This window comes from Pelobates fuscus, chromosome 5, assembly GCF_036172605.1.
Source record: "Pelobates fuscus isolate aPelFus1 chromosome 5, aPelFus1.pri, whole genome shotgun sequence".
NCBI lineage: Eukaryota > Metazoa > Chordata > Amphibia > Anura > Pelobatidae > Pelobates > Pelobates fuscus.
In genome coordinates this window covers 311877927-311896409 of record NC_086321.1, presented here as the reverse complement: position 1 = coordinate 311896409, position 18483 = coordinate 311877927, and the positions used below count along the sequence as shown (strand labels likewise).

The 18483-nt window shown below is 45.9% G+C and overlaps 1 protein-coding gene across 1 annotated transcript in view; it reads right to left on the bottom strand.

Annotated features, from left to right (window-relative positions):
* LOC134612223 (uncharacterized) overlaps positions 1 to 18483 on the bottom strand; it is a 409549-nt gene that overhangs the window by 297285 nt on the left and 93781 nt on the right. The window contains exon 3 of the mRNA XM_063456572.1: positions 15672 to 15771. Coding sequence (XP_063312642.1) covers positions 15672 to 15771 — 100 coding nt within the window. The remainder of the gene's footprint in view (positions 1 to 15671; positions 15772 to 18483) is intronic.

Genomic DNA, 18483 nt, shown 5'->3' with positions numbered 1-18483 from the left:
ACATGATGCATCGACGACCCCGCTATTCACGCCCTTCTGCGGCCCCGAACACCCAAACTCCCCATCCAAAAGCATTTGCAAGGGCCCAAGGGTTCAACCATGTTGGGGTGGGAGGGGATGGGGGGAATAGGGGTTCATGGACTGCTTGGTCCCTGTTCAGATGTTATTACTATTACTCTCCTCTCCACCGTTGACACATGGGACACTGCTACGCATGAAACAACCTTGAACACTGTTGCTTTGACAGTCCTATGAGAAATTTTCAGCAGCTGGACCCAGAGACTATCCGCAACTGCTAAGTACCCACAAATACCATTTTATCGTATACATGTTCTGCTAATGTGTCTCTTTATATGTCTATCTGTTCGTCATATCTACTGCTGTTGATATACACCCCCTACTCTCTGAAAGGGGATGTCAGACTGGGTACAGAACTGGACACCAGGACTATTAACACTGGTTTAAAGTCAGAGGGGTACCGACAACTAGATCACTACTATAGATACTACAGGGAGTGACCCGAGTGCAGTGGGTTCCACGGGACGGACACATGGAATCCACTCATATACAGCCCCCAGCGAGAAGCACATATATCTTGGGACTAGGATAAAACACTTGCAAATCACAGTTAACCCACACCTTCAACACCTATATAGACAAAGGGCTACACTCATTACTGGCACACAACACTGGGCGGGCTACAGGGGCAGCGGCTACGGGGGTCGACTTGGGGGGTGGGGAACTGGAATAACTACCTGGAGGGTGGCTTCTACAGATGGGGCGGGAAAGGGATGCTACCGGTTGATATTGTTGTTGTTGTTATTGCTGCTATTGTAACTGAATATACTTATGATGTTTGAAATGCTATGATATTGTTTGATTCCCCCTAAGATACCCTTACCCACGACTACACACTAGGGCAGGGTACCGGACGGAGCGTAAAGAACTGAAACCAGACTTATCTATAACACCCAGACCACACAAATCCTGGACTGAAATCCAACCACCGCTCTACAATACCACTGGCGCAAAATCCCCAGAGGACTTCCAGGTTTTTTACCCACCGATCGGGCCATCGGGGGGACGCCTGGCCACTCCTGCTGCGGCGCAAGTGACTCTCCTCTTAGAGGAGTTCGCGGGGTACCTTCACCCCCGCTGGGGACGCTCCCCTGAGGGCGAGCACATCTGACTCGCCCTTATTTTATCTTATCTCACCCTAATTTTTCCCTTATACTCCCTCCCCCACTCCACTACACCTCACTGCATACATCCCCCACACCCCCCCCCATATACACCCGCACATACTTACTTTCACCCACAATATCCCTGGTGGCGGCTACACACGTCCTAGCCAAGCAAAGATAACTGGCAAGACATTCCCACGAGAACCGACCTCACACCGAGACACGAGGGATCCCTATCCCCCTAACTGTACTCAGAACTAAACTAGACACATAAGACGGTACGCCTCATAGTCACATACCTGACACTACTGACTGGCATTGCTTTCCCGACTGCCCGTCTCACCCGGACCCTCCATTTGAGGACCGAATAAGGGGCCACGAAGGCACTATGGCATACAGCGGTGCACCCCTGTCCGTCATGACCCTCAACTGCAGAGGACTAAATATACCGGAACGCCGCTCCCACCTTTTACGATCCCTGCGACAAAAACACATTTCGATAGCAATGTTGCAGGAAACCCACTTCAAGGAGAACGCGGCTCCCAAACTTAGGAGCACCCACTACCCGGTGAGCTATTGTAACAATCACCCGTCGGCTCGCCGTGCGGGGGTCGCGATCTTACTGGCTGCGAATTTGGGCTTTCAGGAGCTGGATAGATTGGCTGACGAAAACGGACGCTACCTCTTTTTGAAAGGTACAATAGCCGACAGGCTATACACCCTTGCCACCATATATGCCCCCAACTCGAAACAATCGCAATTCCTACGTGGGACACTGGACAAGCTCCACGGATTCTCGGAAGGGGCGTTAATAGTGGGAGGAGATTTTAATGCTCCCCTAGATTCTCTCATGGACTCCTCTACTGGCCACAGTTGCCTATCTCAAGCCCGCATCAGGACCATCCGCAAATCTTTGGACAAACTGACATTAGTAGACTGCTGGAGAACGACCCACCCCTCCGTCAAAGACTATACACACTATTCGGTGATACACAACCGATACTCCCGAATAGACTACATATTCGTCAAACAAGAAGGACTCTCTCGTCTACGGTCGGCCAACATAGAACCGGTCACATGGTCGGACCATGGTTCGGTCCGGGTGGAACTGGAATCCCCACTATTTAAGCCAGCAACTTGGACATGCCGTCTGAACGAATCCCTACTCCAAGAGGGGAAGTCTCACAGGCTTTGGAATCTTATTTCACCGAAAACGGAACGGACGAGATGTCCCCGGTAACGGTGTGGGAAGCTCATAAGAGTGTGATTCGTGGTACCCTAATCAGTATCGCAACGTGAAAACGGAAAGACCTGACCAACGCAATGGCAGAAGCGTACAAATCCATCACACGCCTAGAATTGCAACATAAACACTCCCAGCTATCCGCGACCTACGATGCACTGACAGAAGCCAGGCAAAATTTGCAGACCCTACTCACACAAAGATACCACCGATCGCTCCAGAGATCTAAATCATTCTTCTACACCCATGCGAATAAAGGTGGAAAGCTCCTCGCACACCTTTTAAAAGGAGACACACCCCGCACCCAGGTGAGAAAGTTACGGCTAGCAAACGGCAACACATCCCCGTACCCAGAAGAAATAGCGAATGAATTTCGGGAATATTACAATGCTCTTTATAACCTCCGCACCTCGGAGAGCCCGACACGCAGACGAGAAGCATCGACGCTCACCAGAGCATACTTGGAGAGTAACGTGCGAAAACGGCTGAACCCTGAGGCAGCAGCCACACTAGACGAGCCAATTACTACAGAAGACCTGGCTGCAGACCTGGCTGCAGCACTGAAGAGCACGAAAGCCGGACGAGCACCAGGTCCGGATGGATTCTCCACGGGGTATTATAAACACTTCACAGTGACACTCTTGCCCTGGCTAATGAAGGCGGTCAACAAAGTCGCAGACGGAGGCAGCTTCGGTACGGAATCCCTGACGGCGACAATCACAGTCTTGCTCAAACCCGGCAAAGACCCGGAACAATGCGGCAGCTACCGTCCGATTTCCCTACTGAATGTAGACACAAAACTCCTGACGAAAGTACTGGCAACCAGACTCCAAAGGACACTACCGAGCCTGGTCCATGTGGACCAAACAGGGTTCATCCCAGGCCGGGAAGCGCGAGACAGCACGCTACGTCTATTTTCCATTCAACACCATGCGCAGAAACACCAGAAGCAGCTCCTCCTGCTGTCTACGGACGCTGAGAAGGCATTTGACCGGGTCAACTGGGACTACATGTTTCATACACTTCGATATTTGGGAATTGGTCAGAGGACCATGACGTGGATCACGGCCTTATACAGTAAGCCGAGAGCGGCAGTTAGGGTCAATGGAGCACTGACGGCTAGCTTCGGTATCGCGAATGGGACCAGACAGGGCTGCCCCCTGTCACCGCTTCTGTTTGCACTCGCATTGGAACCACTCCTACAGGCGATTCGGGACTGTCCAGACATCCACGGCTACACATGGCAGGGCACGGAACATAAGGTGGCCGCCTACGCGGACGACCTTTTGTTCTTTATCTCACAACCTCGTATCACATTGCCGTGTGTACTCTCGGAGATGGACAGGTTCGGCCGAATATCGGGGTTCAAACTCAATCTGGCGAAATGTGAAACGCTCAACATCACCATTCCCACGGCGGAATACTCAGCCCTCAGTTCACTATTCCCATTCCGGTGGTGCACAGAAGCGATGAGATACCTGGGCATCTGGGTCACCACGGACCACCGGGACATATACCCGCGCAACTTTACGAAACTATTGTCGAGCATTGAAACCGACTTACAGAAATGGTCCCACCCTTACATCTCGTGGCACGGCAGAATAGCGGTCCTTAAAATGAATATCCTGCCAAGGATCCTATACCTGTTCCAGACTATACCGATAGCCCTACCGGCCAAATTCTTTTCGTCCCTAAAATCTGCGGTTATCAAGTATGTATGGAGAGGGGAGAGGTCCAGGATACGCCACGACATTCTATGCATGCCTAGACACAGGGGGGGCTTAGCACTTCCCGACTTCAGAAAATATCACCAAGCAGCTACGTTACAGAGGATCCTGGAGTGGCATGAAACTGAGACGACCAAACAATGGGTGCTCCTGGATCGAGAAGGCAGGGACACCAACCTGAAAGCGGCAATCTGGAAGAGGCAAACGACGAGAACCAACAGGAATGTAGATAGCGACCCAGTCACACAAACCCTCCTCACATGGGAAACCCTCAGGGAGGCGACACAAATATCCCCTACCCCCAGCCCCTTATTACCAATCGCTCATAACCCCGACATAGGTGGCGGACTACCGCCTAACGCCTGGTCCTTCATGGGCGAAGCAGACTACATCCCAATCTATAAAGCTACTAGGAACGGCAATCTGAGATCCTTGGACTCATTACTAGACGCACGGCCGCGCTCACATATGGCAGTCTTCCGTTACATGCAGCTAAAGCACTACTATGACGCAATCCCACACAGAGATAAGCTTCACAGAGACCTAACCTGGTACGAGAAGTTATGCTCTCAGGGCACCCCATTGGAAAATGCTATTTCAAAACTCTACCAACATCTACTAAACGGCCCCGAACTGGAAAATAACACCTTTAAACGACACTGGGAACATGCCATGAACAAGACCTTTACACCGACACAATGGGACAAGGCCTTGATATGGCAGCATAAAAGCTCCTCTAGTTCCCACTACCAGGAGGTAAATTATAAATTACTCTCCATGTGGTACCGCACACCGGTGTTACTACACAGGATTTTTCACACTACACCACCAACATGCTGGAGATGCCAAGAGGACAGGGGAACCATGCAACACCTATGGTGGGATTGCGAACATATTGTTCCCTACTGGAACCGAACTAAATCTGACATCCAACTAATCCTGGGAGATAACCTTGACTGGTCGGAAGAATTAGCTTTGTTACACATCTCTTCCCAGCCGGTGTCTACCTACAAGAAGTCTATTCTACGCCACTTACTCAACGCAGCCAAATCGCTCATACCAGTATACTGGAAGAAAACAAGCATTCCCACACGGGAAGAATGGATCCGCAGAGTCGAGGACATCAGATCAGCCGAAGCTCTAAAGGCGGAACTGACGGGCAGGGAGACACAATTTGCTGAAGCCTGGTCACCGTGGTATACCTACCGTGCACGACCATAGGAGAGATTCGGGATACAGACGGGCCGTGGGACAGTAACACGTCCACAACACCCACGATACACACAATACACCCCGAGACCACTGCACCACACCCACTCAAGCAGACTGAGACGCTAACATACCACATATATGACGCAAACGATCGAGAGACGAACACGCCCCTATCGACTGGACGAGCACTTGAGCCTATACCCCTTACAATGACTTTCCTAGACCTCATTTAACCAAGGCCACGGGAAAGCTCCTAGAGAAAGAGCCCACACCCCCGCAGGGAGCACAACGAAGGGCACCCCGCATGGACATCACCGGGGAACCTACACCACCGATGGGAAGACTTTGCGACAAGGCCTTGGGACGTGTGCGGCCGCCCTGAGGTTCCACAACATACACACACCAGACTTCCGCATCACCTCTCCCCGAAACGCCATGAACAAGTTAGGTCCAAGATCACACCGTACCAAGCAATTGACAGGCATACCTCCTCACCCTTCACCCCCGTCATGCCGCAACACAACCACAGAAACCTAGTTAGTACTTCTACCTGAATACCGACCACCCTTCCCGGCCATATAACTACTACCGAACTAGTTCTTGTACTAGGCCCCCTGCACTTATCCACCTATGCCCACTTCTGGGTGGGAGACGCAACCGTCCTAAGAGCGAAACCAATACATAATGGAATGTAGCGAGATAGGAGGACACTGATCACACAGCGACCTCGATCCACACGGATCACCCCCCCCCACTACTTCCCCTTTCCCCATACAAACACCTAACAACACCCCAACACTACTCACCCCCCACACGATCTCTAGGTAGATCACCCTTCCTTTTTAAAATTGACCTGCACGACATACCTTCACAGACGACGGTCTGGGAACCCAATGTGACCAATGAACACCACATGTTTAATACCTACGGCCACTATTATGCCTGCCTCACTCTAAAACAATAGGACACTCCTGGCCTCAAAACATGTTGACGCTCAGACCCTTTGAGCTACACCCTATAGTACAGGAACAATTATCGCAATATTATTGTTACGTAACAATGCTATAGAACAAAACCTTGTTTACACCTGTACGTACCTATGTTACCTGTAAAACTGTTAACCTACTACGTTTTTTGCCAAAGGTTCCTCGGGGGCCTGCGTGCCCACCTTTAACCCTGCTTTTCTATTAATAAAATCTTGATTTTCAAAAAAAAAAAAAAAAAAAACGTGGGTCGAGTCACCTGTCATACCTCAGTCGCGGGCACTCAGCATCAAACTCGATGCTTTACTCGCTTTTTGCCTGCATCTGTTTGTTTTTATGTATTCTCGTGGCCGGGGGCGGCATTAGGCGCCCTGTGCAAAAAAGTCTTTATGGCGCCCCCCCCCCCCCCCCCCCCACTAAGTTGCCTGTATACAGTCTCACACACACAGGCAGACAGTCAGACACGCTCAGTTACAGGCAGACATTCAGATACACACACACACACACACACAGTTACAGGCAGAGAGTCACACACAGTTACAGGCAGAGAGTCACACACAGTTACAGGCAGAGAGTCACACACAGTTACAGGCAGAGAGTCACACACACACACAGTTACAGGCAGAGTCACACACACACACAGTTACAGGCAGAGTCACACACACACACAGTTACAGGCAGAGTCACACACACACACACACACAGTTACAGGCAGAGAGTCACACACACACACACACAGTTACAGGCAGAGAGTCACACACAGTTATAGACACACAGTCACACACACAGTTACAGGCAGACAGTCGCACACACAGTCACAAGCAGACAGTCAAACATACTACGTTACAAACAGACAGTTATACACACTCAGTTACAGGCCTGCAGACACTAACGCACGCTGATAGGTATACACACTCCGTTAAAGGCAGATAGTCTAACACAAACACACACACACACACACAGGCAGACAGTCACACACTCAGGGAGGCAGTCACACACACACAGGCAGGCAGTCACACAGACAGACAGTCACACACACAGGCAGGAAGGCAGTCACACAGACAGACACAGTCACACACACACAGGCAGGCACACACACAGGCAGTCAGACAGACACACACACAGGCAGGCAGTCACACACATGCAGTCACACACACACATGCATGCATGCATGCAGACACACAGGCAGTCACACACACACAGACTTCCCTCTTTCCATTATGGCTGGAAGAGGGAGTGGATGCAGTTGGTTGTTGGGGAAGCAGGGACTCCCTTCTTCCCTCTTCCTGTGCAGCAGTTACCAGGGGCTTTGGGTAGGTATTAGCCCCGCCTCGTGATAAGCCCAGTCCCCGCCACGCGTTAAGCCCCGCCCCTGCTGCCTCGATTTTTTTTTTTTTTAATAGATCCAGGTGGAGAATAATTAATCCTCCACCAAGGTACCTGTTTTAGCTCCCCTGAACTCCTGTCACCTGGCCATGTGCGAGCTGTGTCGGCCACATGGCGCCCCCTGGTCCACACAGCTCGCACACCCCTAAGGCCAGCCCTGTCCAACATCAACACTGTATAACCTGCACCTATGCTACTACGATTCCATTTCTAACGTATGACTACTATTTCTTGTATCTGTTTCTATATTCAAGGGTGACCGGGTCTTTGACACTTAACTGGGGATTTGATATTATCACTAGTTCTGTATAGTAAGTTACCTTAATTAATGCCTTTGTTGTATAATTATTTAAGTTTAGGATCCTTATCCTAATTCACCTGTTATGGTGGCTTCCTTCACTGCTTGCCTCAATTCTTCTCAAGTGTATAGTATACTCTCTTGACTATATTACCACATTTATGTCCCTCAACAGCACTACTGTTTTATCTTAAGTCTGTTCTACTGTCGAGGAGGTCCCAGGCAGGGCCATGCACATACTTCTCACATAATTCAATATATCTTTAGGTTCATTATTAGGACTGCTGCTTTCACATCATCGTATCTTTAGGTGCTAGGTATTTAAGATTTACTGCACAACCTCCTACATTACTTCGCTGTGTATCATGTTAGGCAGACAAGGATATCTACTTATACATAACATACCACAATTCCTACAATATCTCTTTACCCCTGTAGGTCTGCGCCAAATTACCTTCTGACTACGCATTCTCAGGGCACCAAGAGCCCGATAGCTTATACTTTCTCAGGCCTCTATGCCTTACATTAGTGGTTCCGTGAGGCCAACACCCATCCACATACTCAGAGGTCTTGCGTCCATTGGCCCAAATCATAGTTAGTCACCTTGTATGGTGGCATAGAGAGGGTCTCACCTGACACTCCCATTCTATATTATGCTTTAAAAGACTCAGAGAGGCAGACACCCCGCCACAACATTCATGGTCACGAAATCCCTTTGCGTCAACGCATAGATAGAGCCTCTCAAGCCGCTTGGCATCAAGCAGGGCCTCACCCGTCACCAACCTTGTTTAATGGTTTCGCCACTTGGCATACTAAGTAAGCTATTGTAAGGGTATACACAACTACTTCATGCTGTTTAACATATCTCAACGACAGGAAGGTGGAGAGCCTTGTCCCTGCCCAGCACTCCTACTAGGTCTGATACATCACCACACATGGGACATGGCTAGTCCTACTTCGATTAGATCTTTGACTATACCTCGCATCACAGCAGAACCTTTGAAAGGCACATAAGGTACCCGCAACAGCTATATACACAAAATTATGAAATCACATACATATATAATCATAAATATAGGTATCGCTAAACAGGCTTTTAGAAGGGAGGCAACTGCTTAGTAATAGAACTGTGTCTAGTATTGGAAACCTACCCTGTTGAATAAATATATTGAGCAGATTTTTTTAACTTGGACGTTAATCTGTTCAGCCAGTAAATTAAATGTGTTTAAAGTTATGTGGCTGGTACTATTAGGTATTGGTAAGTTCCTTCTGTTACAATAATACTTTATTAGAATGTCACGTGATTAAAGAGACACTATAGTCACCAGAACAATTACAGCTTACTGTATTTGTTCTGGTGAGTAGAATCGTTACCTTCAGGCTTTTTGCTGTAAACACTGTCTTTTCAGAGAAAATGCAGTGTTTACATTACAGCCTACTGGCCTATCCTCAGAAAGCTGTTAGAGATCCTTCCTGGGTCATGGCTGCCTAAAATGCATCCAAACATTCAGTGTCTCCTCCCTCTGCATGCAGACACTGAACTTTCCTCATAGAGATTCATTGATTCAGTTCATCACTATGAGGAGATGCTGATTGGCCAGGGCTGTGTTTGAATCATGCTGGCTCTGCCCCTGATCTGCCTCTTTGTCAGTCTCAGCCAATCCTATGGGAAAGCATTGTGATTGGATCAGGCTATCACTTCTGATGATGTCAGCAGACTGCTTGTTTTTCTGAGTCTAACAGCATGCAGAGTTACAGGTTCATGCTTGAATACAGTAAGATTTTGCTATATTTATGGAGGCATGAGGGGCCCAAGGGGGCTAGATGGTGGTTTTAACACTGTAGGGTCAGGAATACATGTTTGTGTTCCTGACCCTATAGTGATCCTTTAACTATATTAGGTACACACAGTTGTTTTGGTTATCAGTAATATATAGGCCTGTCGTTGGAAATACCAGTCAGGTAGAGGCAGTTAACTGGTTAGATACAGTGTGATTAAAAATAGGTTGCCTATGAATTTCGGTTTCAGGTATTCAACATACATTTCATTCACATTAATATCAATTCAAGACCTCACTCCGTTCTCCTTTACGTCTTGTAAGTACATTCAAACTCTGACTTTTACAAGGGGCTGTCTCCTTACGCTGAGGGTTATCCATATGCATTCGAGCATACATTACATAACTCAATATTCAGTGCATGTTTCTGTATGTTCGGGATATGCAATAGAATATTGATGATCTGTCTCCATCATAAGTAAATTAGGATCCAGATAACATGTGTTCCACGCAGATAGATGGGATATTTCTTATTATGATAATATTTCGGTTGAACCACTTCCCTCCTCGTACATACTCCGCGGCTATGTTCATTCAAGGCGATTTTTCACTACTAGTAAAGTTTAGCTTCTCATCTAGACATAGCATCACAGCATGCCTCCTTTAGCTTACGGTATTAAGCCCCTTACAAAGACATATCTGTTTCTACTGTCATTCACCTTAGCTCCCCTCAATAGCAGATGTCGCTATTGACCGGATCAGTTTTATGCCTGGCTCGCAAACTGTAGATAACCATGACATAGATCATACATATCTTAATTGGTAGATATATATGTAGGTATATAGTGGGTGGGGGTGTGTGTACGCAAATACAGGTATATACATGTGCTAGCGTGTATTCACTCACGCTCTGGTCCATTTTTTCAAACTATTGTACACACTGTTATGTTGGTTGTAACGGATCGCCTGGCACCCCGACTGGGTACCTCCATTAATGGATGCTCCTAGCGTTTCCTGAGGACTCCAAGCACTGCAGCAGACACCACAACCACCGAATCAGAGAAGCGTATAAATCCTCTCAAGCATATGAATGCTGTAGACAGTTGAATAGGAAACCATACGAATAGGTTTACACTCCTAGCAGTAAAACTGGAACAGCATACAATAAATCCTCCCCCAATAATGAGACAACACTTCACTTTGAGGGTTAAGCAGGAACTCTGGACTGGCACATCCAGCCTGGCTTTTATTACAACTGTACACATACAGGCCACACCCAGGGGGAGGCCTAAAATAACCAATAGCATCACGGGTGCAACCCACACATCCCCTCCCCTTAGTGTGACACATAATCCCATTATTCATACAGTTTAAAATATACTTTTTACCCAATATTTATAACTTCAAAACAGTACATCACATTCACATAAAAATAAATATCCACAATCAATCCATTCAGGGGAACAACATATTAAAAAATGGCATGAATCAGACCAGGGGTTCAAAAGTTAGTGATAGTATCTTTTAAAACCCCTGTCAGCATGACTTTCCAGCTCAGACGGGTTACCTCCCACAATGCCTCACAATCCCTCCCCTCTGGCCTGGAGATAATTGGGGAAGGAATCTAATTATCTCCAAGGACAGAGGCAAAACTCCATTACCCACATGGCAGACAAAAAGACCGTAAAATAAATAAAATTACATACTGATACATTTAACACATAAAACCCACATTTCTACATATCCCCAGTTTAACCGAACACATAAATACCTACATAATATTTAAGACAGTATTACTGTGATATGTTACAAAGTCTTAAAGGGACATTATTCCCAAACGTCCCAATATGTACACGGATGATTCTAAAAGGGCCAGCAGCAGCAATATAAACTAAAACATGCCCAAATATAGTTCAAACGTACCAATTTTCCAGGGGCCATAGTCAGCAGGTAGGAGGCAGGCAGCCAGGCCCCTCCAATGTCCTGTGGCGAGGCGGTTTCCGCCACATTGGTAATATGCGATTAAGTTATCCTCTGTTCCGATGTCATAAATCTAGGGTCCTTTAATTATTTTGGCTCACCTATGGCACTTCTCATGTATCTACATGCGCCTCGAGCACATCTTGTCATATGCACTCCGTGAGTATACTGACTTGGTCAGCTGCTAATTACTACTTTATCGATATATGACCATATCCCATGTATTGACAACTTTGTTACTGATCACTTATATTTTTCTCTATTATAGGCTTTCCGCTGAGTGTCTACAGTTTAACCAATTATGGCTCCATTTTTATGTTGCAATCAAGCTTCTTGAGTACAGTGGTCGATTTTACTTCTTTTGCCACCTTTTACTTAAATATTTTAACACTACTAATGATATTTTACAATTCTGTCAGTAATAATTCTCGATAACAACCTAACCTCTGTTCAAAGTTCCCCTGATCTACTCCTACTAGCTTTACACAACAATACTCTAATGACAAGTAAATTCAGATTTAATCTCAGGTTTTTACTGCATGGTCAAATTAAGTCTTCATTCCCGTAATTAAGAAGGTCACTCCTTCCACATCAGTGCCAACAACCATACCTCCAAAAATATTTAGTACATTTTAATGGGACTTTGAGACAATAGAGGCCTCCGCTTACTCCAGATATATACATCAACCTGTTCTTTAATACGCTAAGACTTCCGTAATATTTATATGTAATGTATTGTAATATGCTTTATTTGTAAGCTGCAGAATTCTCTATGGTATACTCTTTTTGCTTTTTTTTTTACAGGCCCACCGCATCGTCAGTTCCAGCACACCACAACTGACTTTTTCATATTACTATTGGTCTCATATTACTCAGACCTTACATAACTACTTCTAATATGCTCATTATGGCTTTTGATGCCACGACCATAAATGGAAGGCTGGGCCTGTAGTTATGGGAGGGGCTTAATTTCCCTTCTTAACCCCTTAAGGACCAAACTTCTGGAATAAAAGGGAATCATGACATGTCACACACGTCATGTGTCCTTAAGGGGTTAAGGACGCCAGACCACGCCCCATTACCAGTCTGGTGAATTGACCCAACCCACCACTCCCTTTTCTCATATCTTTATCTAGTGTGGGCCCTCTTTTTATTACGGGCGTACCACATCGTCGGGTCCGGCAAACCACAACTGACTTTTTCATATTACTATAGGTCATATAGGGACCTTACATACCTACTTCTAATATGCTCATTATGGCTTAAAATGCCACTGTCAGAATTACTAGTTGATACAGCACGCAGAAATAGTTTCACACCTAGGACTAAGGGTAACGTCTCACCGGACCTTAGAATGGCCGGACTTCACGTACTCAAGAATAGTCAAAATACTTGCCGAGTTCAGGGAAGCAGAATGAGACAACGATGAGGGAAAGCTAAAAGTCAAGGATACCAGAAATCAGGAAAGTCAAAAACAAAGCCAGGGTCAAATACCAGAAATAATCCGATCAGGGACACTCTCTCAGATAACCAGCCAAGGGAAACCACGACAGGGCATTGGCAAAAAGTTAATTTGGGTTTAAATAACCCTCCTTTGTCTGTAATTGGCTGTCTCTGCCCTCTGACCACAAAACGTGTGCACGCATGTCGGTGCCAACTTTGATATGGGGAAGGTAAGTTCTTTATAAAAGTCTGGTGCGCAGACTTTGTATACATATATATATATATATATATATATATATACACATATACACACACACATACACACACCATGGGTCGTCAACCTGGTCCCTACCGCCCACTAGTGGGCATTTCAGGATTTCAGGTGGGTGGTAGGGAGTTCGGCGGCACAAGAAGCTGAATCCTCCTTCCATCGAGAGAATGGGCGGGCGCAAGTGCACAAGAACGCGTACATACGCGCGCAAACTCGTGAGAACAATGTGTGCACGTGGGAAGAGGAAGGGGAGGAGTGGGAGCTGGTGCATTGACTAAAGATTGCAATTCTCCTTAAATTCCCTTTTAATTCTCACTTTAATGAATAACCCTGATATCTTGTAGGAGGATTATACTGACAGAGTAAAAAAAACTCAGTCACATGATACGGAACACCAAATAGAAAAGCATTTTTTTAATGCTTTTCTATGGGGTTGCTTCAATGCATGTGCATGTTCATCAGGTTCCCAGTGCTACTCTATGAGGAACATTGGCTTGGACACTCATGGAGGAGGCAATGCCTCCCCCATGACGTTGCAAACCGAGGAGAGATAAGCAGTGCAGGAGTCTTGTCACTGGAAAAAGGTAAGTATTGTTTATTAATTGTCAATCACAAACTGGGGGACACACACCTGTATTTTACTGGGGACAGGAACACTGGAAATACAGGTCTGCATTCCTAATGCTTTAATGTTCCATTAACTGAACTTTAATATCATTTACAGGGGGGGAAAGTATTTGATCCCCTGATGATTTTGAACGTTTGTCCACTGACAAAGAAATAATCAGTCTATTATTTTAATGGTAGGTGTATTTTAACAGTAAGAGACAGAATAACAAAAAAATCCAGAAAAACGCATGTCAAAAAAGTTATAAATTAATTTGCATGTCAATCAGTGAAATAAGTATTTGACCCCTTCAATTTAGTACTTGGTAGCAAAACCCTTGTTGGCAATCACAGAGGTCAGACGTTTCTTGTAGATGGCCACCAGGTTTGCACACATCTCAGGAGGGATTTTGTCCCTTTGATGCGGTGCAGTTGTCCTGTCGCCTTAGCAGGAAAAACACCCCCAAAGCATAATGTTTCCACTTCCATGTTTGATGATGGGAATGGTGTTCCTCCTCCTCCAAACACGGCGAGTTGAGTTGATGCCAAAGAGCTTGATTTTGGTCTCATCTGACTACAACACTTTCACCCAGTTCTCCTCTGAATCATTCAGATGTTCATTGGCACACTTCAGACGGGCCTGTACATGTGCTTTCTTGAGCAGGGGGACCTTGCAGGCGCTGCAGGATTTCGGTCCTTCATGGCGTAGTGTGTTACCAATTGTTTTCTTGGTGACTATGGTCCCAGCTGCCTTAAGATCATTAACAAGATCCTCCCGTGTAGTTCTGAGCAGATTTCTCACTGTTCTCATGATCATTGAAACTCCACGAGGTGAGATCTTGCATGGAGCACCAGACCGGCCGTGGTGGAGGGTTTGGAATCTGATTGATTGATTGCTTCTGTGGACAGGTGTCTTTTATATGGGTAACTAGCTGAGATTAGGAACGCACCCTTTAAGAGAGTGCTCCTAATCTCAGCTTGTTACCTGTATGAAAGACACCTGGGATCCGGCAATCTTGCTGATTGATAGGGTATCAAATACTTATTTCACTCATTGACATGCAAATCAATTTATAACTTTTTTGACATGCGTTGTAAGGATTTTGTTGTTGTTGTTGTTATTCTGTCTCTCACTGTTAAAATACACCTACCATTAAAATTATAGTCTGATCATTTGTCAGTGGACAAACGTTCAAAATCAGCAGGGGATCAAATACTTTTTTCCCTCACTATAAGTGGCAGCTATAGGCTCTAGCAGGCAATTAATAGAGCAGGTGAAGGGAGGCTGTGTGAGTCTTAGCCAGTGGAGGTGTGGTTAGGACAGCACAAAAAGTGATTTAACTTCTAAATAGCATAGAATTGAGCATTTACACTGTATGGGCATGATCTGCATGCCAACTAAACAGGCCTTCATATTTAAGAGTTCATTTAAAGGCAACTTTTTTTACAACATTTAATCGGATACTGGTATTCTTTGTAGCACATATTTTGATAATTTCCTATTGGCAATTTGTGCAGTAAAAAAAGACTTTCCTATTGGTTTTCGCAGCTCGCATTTACCTTCATCTTCCATGTAATCCCTGGGATTTTGCAACAGACCCTGAGTGAGCTTCTTGGTAGATGTCATCACAGACTCATCCTTGGGAGATTTCAACTGCACCTGTTTGGAAAATATTACTGTAAATCTGGAAACTGCACATGACAGATGCATAGCCCCCTTTTGGCATATGCTTAATCTACCCCATACCCCACCAAATTACTCAGATACCTTGTAATAGGAAAATTATCACAGCTTTAATGATATAAAGATAAACATCAAATTATAAGGTCATTGTCAACACAATGATACACAGAGAAATTGTAATATAACACACGTGCTCCCCAGTGGGTAAATGCAAATAAAATAAATTTACCCCTTTTGAGATTGTAAGAAGATCCCAGAAATATGGAAAAATGCAATCTACAAACATAAAAACAGAGACCAGAAATGGTATAATATGTCACAACACCAGAAGTGCGCTTATTTAAAAGTTGCACTCACAAGATGGAAGTAGAGACACGAACATAGTGCACCAGTAGAATCAGTAACATAATTTTATTCAGATTGCACTCACAAGATAATCAATAAAATCCAGCGTATCACACACTCAGGTGTTCCCAGTGCCGAAATCTCTTCTCCTGGGAGCAAGTGAATCGAGGAAACCGGATGAAGTAAAACAATAAACAAAAAAAACTGAACAGTATACAATAAAATAATATAGGAAAAAGTGAAGGTGCTGCCTTGGTCTCTCCGTCCTACGCGTTTCGTCCTCAAACAGGACTTCTTCAGGGAAAAATCAAGGTTAAGACTGTGCTATCCTCTGTCCACTTTTTAAATATGATTGTTGAAAATCCCGCCATTTTTTTTGCCAATTACGGTGTACCCTTACACCTGTAGCTGTCTTCCGGGTTCCAAGTCTCTCTTCAGATCTGCGGTTCAAATAATGCTTCCTGTATCACGTGGGATGCAACCTGCGTTCCACGATCGTGTACCAGATAGGGAGTTTGGAAGTAAAGAAGAGAATTAAGATATAGATCAGAACATAAAATGAATCATTATAATGACAACAATACTTTGGTAGTGGTAAGAAAAAGGGTATCATGGTAAAATACAAGAAAGGGTAATATATTAACAAAAATGGAATATTTTAAAAATACCTACAATTAAAAGTATGTTAAATAAAATAAAACATGCGAGCAGCAAGACATACACCACTCCAAATAGAGGGACATCAAATACACTTCTACCAAGATCTCGCCCCGAACACTCTCCGCAAACGAAGGGAGCTCCGACCCCTCACGCAAGAACTCACCAGAAGGCATATTCGTTACTCCTGGGGGCACCCCTTCAAACTACAAGTGCGGAAAAATAATTCAGCCTACATAGCATCACTGAGACTTCCAGGAACGCCTGGGATCTACCCGCTATAGATCTGGGGCCCGACACAGCTCAGAGGGGACCCGACAGGAGACTATCAGAGAGAAATGCTCCCACGAACAACTCAGCGACCGAAAGCCATCAGCCACAGAATGCTCATTAACCCCGCAAAACAGAGCAACAACCCCACTGCACAGAGGACTTTCTGCACAGCGGACTTCATGCACAGCGGACTTTCTGCACAGCGGACTTTCTTACTATTCCATATGGCAAACGAAATCACCCCCAAAAGAACACAACAGGGCACTAACAGGGAAAACTCAAAACTTCAGCAGTGAGACCTACACCAAGATAAGGACTCACCAGTTGTAACTATAAATGCATTAATGAACACAGTTCCTGTTGATTATAACAGCTTAACTCCTATTGAATGGATCACGGTAATAACTGTGTGTTATATGTATACAGGGCCAAAGCACCCGAATAACACTAGGACCAACAAGCGACAGCGACACTGCTTAGCTGACCAATTAGAGTGATTCAAACGTGCTCCATATATCTGGGGCTAAGAGAATAGACCTAGACACTGACCACCTACCGATAGCGACTATTGACAGACTAATGGGGCATGTTAACTAAAATGTAGGCATAAAAGAATACGATGCTAGACCCGCACTTACCGATAGCGCAAACAGACCATTAGGTCATCCCACTCCAACCAACCACCCGAAACCCCACTAGAGTCTAAGCCACAGAGACTGCCACTAGCATCTGACCCACGTCCTCATGGACACGCAGGTGAAGACAGAAAGGGAGAGGGGGACAAGTGGAGACAGGATGACCCCCCCCACAGAGCCTCCTAAAGTGGCAGAACCAACCACCCTACCCTAACTGAGCACTTACCCACAAGCCACACCTCAAACCTGGTACTCACCTCACTAGCTAGGCACACAGGGATGGCCCTCGGGTCCACGCACTGCAATACATACCCACCCTCTAAGACACACTCCCTAGCAGTAAGGGTACCCCAACCCAAGGACACATGACCGGCAAGGAGGTCCAACACCCCCACACCGGACACCAGGGGCAGTGGTCCGCGCTCCAATGAGTTCACAAAATGCTCTCATGTTAATGTTAATGTTGAAATGTTAAACTGAAAATATGTTATTCTTTTTAGTCCCATCTCTCACCATGCACTGAACCCACCAAACCGCTTGAGCAGATATCCCTAGAAGGAGACCTTGCGACACCTGCACAGCCACCAACCACAGGAACACCCAACAGACAGACCACCAATGAGACAGCCAGATGACTGGAACCGCACGACTCCTCCTGATTCCTCCTAACAGGTACAACTGGACGATTCCCAACAGCACAGACCAACCACTGACCCTACGGGTACAAACACAGAGCAGCCTGCCGGTAGCTCTGACCGGACAACCACTACCCCACACG